Source organism: Mizuhopecten yessoensis, unplaced genomic scaffold, assembly GCF_002113885.1.
Source record: "Mizuhopecten yessoensis strain PY_sf001 unplaced genomic scaffold, ASM211388v2 scaffold4401, whole genome shotgun sequence".
Lineage (NCBI taxonomy): Eukaryota > Metazoa > Mollusca > Bivalvia > Pectinida > Pectinidae > Mizuhopecten > Mizuhopecten yessoensis.
The window spans coordinates 234,425-241,919 of NW_018405528.1; the positions used below are offsets into that span (position 1 = coordinate 234,425).

General features: G+C 39.0%; 1 protein-coding gene across 1 annotated transcript in view; it reads left to right on the forward strand.

Annotated features, from left to right (window-relative positions):
• Positions 1-5,859, forward strand: part of LOC110448943 (neuropeptide Y receptor type 2-like) — a 184,575-nt gene extending 178,716 nt beyond the window's left edge. The window contains exons 5-6 of the mRNA XM_021495458.1: positions 5,030-5,217; positions 5,467-5,859. Coding sequence (XP_021351133.1) covers positions 5,030-5,217; positions 5,467-5,859 — 581 coding nt within the window. The remainder of the gene's footprint in view (positions 1-5,029; positions 5,218-5,466) is intronic.
• The last annotated feature ends 1,636 nt before the right edge of the window (positions 5,860-7,495 follow it).

Here is a 7,495-nt window from a genome sequence, read left to right on the forward strand (position 1 = left end):
TCATCATCATAATATCATACAAACACTTCATCATCATAATATCATACAAACACATCATCATCATAATATCATACAAACACTTCATCATCATAATATCATATAAACACATCATCATCATCATCATAATATCATACAAACACTTCATCATCATAATATCATACAAACAATTCATCATCATCATCACAAACACATCATCGTAATCATCATCATCACAAACACATCATCATCATAATATCATACAAACAATTCATCATCATAATATCATACAAACACTTCATAATCATAATATCATACAAACACATCATCATCATCATATCATACAAACACTTCATCATCATAATATCATACAAACACTTCATAATCATAATATCATACAAACACATCATCATCATAATATCATACAAACAATTCATCATCATCATCACAAACACATCATCATCATCATCATCATCATCACAAACACATCATCATCATCATCACAAACACATCATCATCATCATCATCATCACAAACACATCATCATCACCATCATCATCACCATCATCATCACCATCATCATAATCATCATAATCACACAAACACATCAGCATCATCATCATCATCATCATCATCATCATCATCATCATCATCATCATCATCATCACACAAACACATAAACATTATCATCACACAAACACATCATCATCACCATCATCACAAACACATAATCATCATCATCATTATCATAATAATAATAATAATAATAATCACACAAACACATCATCATCATCATCATCATCATCATCATCATAATCACACAAGCACATCATCATCATCATCATCATCATCATCATCATCATCATCATCATCATCATCATCATCATCACACAAACACATCATCATCATCATCATCACACAAACACATCATCATCATCACACAAACACATCATCATCATCATCATCATCACCACACAAACACATCATCATCATCATCACACAAACACATCATCATCATCACACAAACACATCATCATCATCACACAAACACATCATCATCATCACACAAACACATCATCATCATCACACAAACACATCATCATCATCACACAAACACATCATCATCATCACACAAACACATCATCATCATCACACAAACACATCATCATCATCACACAAACACATCATCATCATCACACAAACACATCATCATCATCACACAAACACATCATCATCATCATCATCATCACACAAACACATCATCATCATCACACAAACACATCATCATCATCACACAAACACATCATCATCATCACACAAACACATCATCATCATCACACAAACACATCATCATCATCACACAAACACATCATCATCATCACACAAACACATCATCATCATCACACAAACACATCATCATCATCACACAAACACATCATCATCATCACACAAACACATCATCATCATCACACAAACACATCATCATCATCACACAAACACATCATCATCATCACACAAACACATCATCATCATCACACAAACACATCATCATCATCACACAAACACATCATCATCATCACACAAACACATCATCATCATCACACAAACACATCATCATCATCACACAAACACATCATCATCATCACACAAACACATCATCATCATCACACAAACACATCAACATCATCATCATCATCACACAAACACATCATCATCATCACACAAACACATCAACATCATCATCATCATCACACAAACACATCATCATCATCACACAAACACATCAACATCATCATCATCATCACACAAACACATCATCATCATCACACAAACACATCAACATCATCATCATCATCACACAAACACATCATCATCATCACACAAACACATCAACATCATCATCATCATCACACAAACACATCATCATCATCACACAAACACATCAACATCATCATCATCATCACACAAACACATCATCATCATCACACAAACACATCAACATCATCATCATCATCACACAAACACATCATCATCATCACACAAACACATCAACATCATCATCATCATCACACAAACACATCATCATCATCACACAAACACATCAACATCATCATCATCATCACACAAACACATCATCATCATCACACAAACACATCAACATCATCATCATCATCACACAAACACATCATCATCATCACACAAACACATCAACATCATCATCATCATCACACAAACACATCATCATCATCACACAAACACATCAACATCATCATCATCATCACACAAACACATCATCATCATCACACAAACACATCAACATCATCATCATCATCACACAAACACATCATCATCATCACACAAACACATCAACATCATCATCATCATCACACAAACACATCATCATCATCACACAAACACATCAACATCATCATCATCATCACACAAACACATCATCATCATCACACAAACACATCAACATCATCATCATCATCACACAAACACATCATCATCATCACACAAACACATCAACATCATCATCATCATCACACAAACACATCATCATCATCACACAAACACATCATCATCATCACACAAACACATCATCATCATCACACAAACACATCATCACCATCATCACACAAACACATCATCATCATCATCACACAAACACATCATCATCATCATCATCATCACACAAACACATCATCATCATCATCATCATCATCATCATCACACAAACACATCATCATCATCACACAAACACATCAACATCATCATCATCATCATTTACGATTTACAGTCATAAGTTATAATTGCTATAATAAAAGGATATTGGCCTTTCCGTTTCCATGTCGTTCTTATAGTATTTTAAGTAACGTGACAAAAATACGTGAGTGACCTATCCAGCCGTTTGTGACCTATCCAGTCGTATGTGACACCTATTGTCGTGGATTTATCCGCTCAGCAATTGAATTATTTTACCTTCAATCTTAATGCAGAATCCAAAAGGGACTCACTTCGGGTTTAACATATATAAATTTGTAAGATCAGCCGGCGTTAACTGAAGTTGACTGCTGAGGGTCGTGTTTGTGGCGTTCTATCTGACTTCAACTCGACACATTAAAACCAGTGTATCAACGCTGCAGAGTGTACAATCTTCATTTCTTACCGAGAAAATACTAACTAAAAAATCACCTAGAAACATACACCCTTGCACACAATCTGACAATATGTGAAGGAGTGCTCTTTTAAAATTAAGGGGAGATAATGGTTATATAGGAGGACAGAGCGTGGGGGATCTTATTAATTGGGTGATAGGAGAAACATCGGAGAGTGTCCGAAGAGTGTCCGGGGGGGGGGGGGGGGGGGGGGGGGGGCGTAGGGTGGCCAGAGGGTGTACAAAATTTTGACAAGTTTTTAAATGTGTCTTTAAAAGTCGTGCCAAATTATATGTAGCGTTTTCATACGTAAGTTTTATGCCATGTTAGTTTAGTAGTGAATTAGTACCTAAAAACGATTTTTTAAAGTTAAATGTTTTTAGATCTTTTATGTATTTTACACAGGTCTTTTGCAGAAAACAGCAGTACTAATTTTTTACAATCTGAAATTTTAAAAAAATATATTCATAACGTTGTTGTTGATGATTTGAACCTTATTTGTAGTAGTCATTTCGTTCCGTATAATTATCACCATTCTGTAAGATTGTGTAACCAAATCTGATCCTATAATTCCGTATGTACCTTCATTCTGAGTATTAAACATGTTTTATCTGTATACCTAGCTAACGTCTTATCAACATGGTGACAGCGTGTGTCAACTTTTCCTGTGATCGATAAGAACTGGGTCATCTTTAATAAGCGGACGTGGTTTCAATCTCTATAATACCATGAATGGTGACGAAGGTCAAGCTCCCCCGCTCCAACACACGTGGTCCAACACGTTAACATAAATCTCCGCCTACTCCTTGAATTAAATATGTGCCAGAGAATTTCAAAACTTGGAAACGACATGTTACAGTCTATCTCACGGCTAGTGGAATCGGAAATATGGCTAATAGCATTCAGACTGCTACAATCATTAACTGTGGTGGTGAGGCCCTGCTCAAGGCTTATGATCATTTCACATGGGATGAGGGGAAAGATAATAACAACCCTACAGATGTTTTTGATAAAATCATAAACTACTGCAATTCCCTCAAAATGAAGTCGCAGAGTCACACAAATTCTGGACTGTTCAATATTTTGAACCATTTGGTCAATTTATGACTGAACTCCGGTCGAGAGCAGCATCATGTAATTTCGGAGAACAGGAGGATCGCATGATGATAGACAAAATAGTATTCAGTGCGATAGGAAAAGTTCATCAACTGTTACTGCGTGATGATGACCTTAATCTAAAACGTGCCATACAAATACGTCAGTCATACGAGCAACCCAATAGGCACGTCAGCGAAATAAAAGAGCCTACTTATTTTAAGGATTCTAAACTCCATAAGCTGAAGACCAACTCTAAGCAGGTACATGTAAAATATAAGACGGACACTTCAAAGTGCAAGGAAGATGTAAAAGACTGTAAATTTTGTGACAGAAGCCATGTGATGAAAACAGAAATGTAAGAAAACAAACCTTCGTGCTGTGACTGGTACTGAAGGAGGAGACTGTAACTCCTACGACTCTGAAGACAGTGGTGATCATTGGCTGAAAACTGTCCATAACCACAGCCGACAAGACAAAAGGATGGTAACAGCACTAATGAGTGTGAATGACAAATCTATTAAATTTTAACTCGATAGTGGAGTTGACGTCAATACCATTAATAAGCAATATGTGTGAAAGGGGCAAGTCGAGGAACAAAACTGACTTTACATATGTTCAATGGAAGTATCCTGAAACCATTGGGTGAAACTGAACTGATGGTGAGGAAAACGGAGTCTGGGGAGGAACACCTAGTTAAGTGTATGGTTGTTCCCATTCGACTACAAAACATTCTTGGCCTGAAAACAATAGAAGAATTAGGTCTGGTGACTGTGAACAATGTGAACTTTATTGGAAAGGTATAGAGTCATCCGTGACAAGACTAGGAGACCTAGGGGAGGTGACTCTCACACTCGACCCTGATGTACAACCTAAAGCATTGTCGTGTAGGAAGTTTCGACTCCCCCTTCAGGATCAGGTGAAAGCTGAACTAGACAGTCTGGTTGAGAGACAATTTTTAGTACCTATTACCAAACCAACTCCCTGGGTAAGTCAAATGGCTCTGGCCCATAAGAGCTATGGGAAGCTGAGGATATGTATTGACCCTCAATTACTCCACCCTTGATGACATCCTACCTAAACTTGCGAATGCCAGAATATTAAGTAAACTAGATGTAAACGAAGCTTTTTGGCATGTTCGTCTTCCAGTGAACAGACTGCTATGATAACACCTTTTGGACGGTACAGGTGGGCGCGACTTCCATTTGAACTTAAGATGTCTAGTGAGATTTTTCAGAGAAAACTAAATGAGGCACTGGAGGGACTGATATATACTGCTATAGCTGATGATATCATTGTCACAGGGAAAGGAACAGATGATGAAACTGCTCTACAGGACAACGCACGAAAACTGGAAATACTCTACCAACGTTGTAATGAACGTAACATTGTCCTGAACGAGGAGAAAAGGGCTACTGGTCTCAAGGAAATACTGTTTCATGGACATGCCATAACTACTGACGGTGTCAGGGCAGACCCTAATAAGATTGAGGCCATTCTCAAAATGGAAATCCCCACCGATGTAGCAGGAGTTCGACGATTCTGTGGCATGGTCCAATATATGGCCAGATTTTACCATCACTCTCATCTATGTTGGAACCACTGCGCCAGCCCACGCACAAAGATGTGAATTTTAACTGTACAGTTTCACACGAGGAATTTTTCAAAACTATGAAATATGCACTCACACCGGTCCTCGCCTACTACGAACCCAACAAGGAGCTTGTTATACAAGTGGATAGTAACAAAGATGGGATTGGAGCGGTCACGCTACAAGACGGAAAGCCGGTGGAGTACGCGTCAAGATCTTTAACTTCCTCTAAAAGGAAGTAGGCACAAATTGAGACCCTTGCTACTCCATATGGAGTTGAACGCTTCGAACAGTATTCCTATGGACGCAAAGTGGTGATAGAGTACGACCACAAACCTCTGGAGTCCATACTACGGAAACCTCTGAGTAGTGCTCCTCGGAGACTCTAGGACATTATGATGAAACTACAAAGATATGACGTAGAATTTTGTTTCCTGAGGGGAACATCCCTAGTCCTTGAAGATACTCTCGGACAGGCATTCCTCAGTGATGACAGTAGACCGCGGTTTATGGACATTACGGTCCACGAGGACATTTCGGACGTCCGGATTGCGGAAATACGTAAGCCGAACCTGGCCGACCAGGAACTACAACTACTTGTTGACACCATAAATGGTGGATGGCCGGACTCTAAAGAGGAGGTGCCAAACCCCTGTAAACTCTATTTTGATGTGAGGGACACTCTTGGAACAGTAGATGGCTGTGTAGTAAAAGGGGAAGCAATCATGATTCCCAAAGCCCTCAGATCTGACATCAAGGATAGGCTACACAAGTCTCATAGTGGATATGACGCCATAATGAGGAGTGCACGGGGTACTGTTTTCTGGCCAGCAATGAAAAGTGATATCAAACAGATGTTCGAAACATGTGTGGCGTGTCAAGAATTGGCCCCTCAATCTACAAAACCCTTTCTGAAACAAAATGATGATGGTGACCCGCTTTGGAGCAAAGTAGTCATGGACCTTTTTGAATTCAAGGGACGCCATTACCTAGTGACTATTGACTATTATAGTAACTATATAGAGGTTGATTACCTTTTGTGCTGTAGTGAGCATACCGAAGACACAATATGCTCGGTTTGGATTCCCAGTACCCATTGTATCTGACGGTGGTCCACAGTTTACTGCAAAGGAATTCCAACACTTCACAAATAAATGGGGATTAACCATGTAACATCATCTCCCCAACATCAACGTGCAAATGGAAAGGCCGAATCAGCCGTGAAGGTCATGAAACATCTGATGCTAAAAAGTCAACGCAACAGGGAGGACAAATATGAGGCATTAATGGAACAGTGAAACATACCTCGCCAGGACACAGGACTTAGTTCCAATGAGATGCTTTTCGGCAGGAGAATGCGTACATTACTACCCTCTCTACATCGCGTGCCTGAGAATGACATTATCAAACGTAAGCGAGAAAACAGAAAGAAAAGTGTCACGCGCTATTATGACAAAAACGCTCGTGATCTTCCACGACTTGTGAAAGGACAGAATGTGTATTTCCAACACAAGGAACAGGAAAGATGGATCCTTGGCAAAGCTCTTGAGGTTCATGGAGACTGTACCTACATGGTACAAGCCCAAAACGGTGCGATATACAGACGCAACCGAATGCACATCCGTCCAACAAAGGTTGTGGCCAGAATTCGGGAAAGATCACCACAGCGATACGC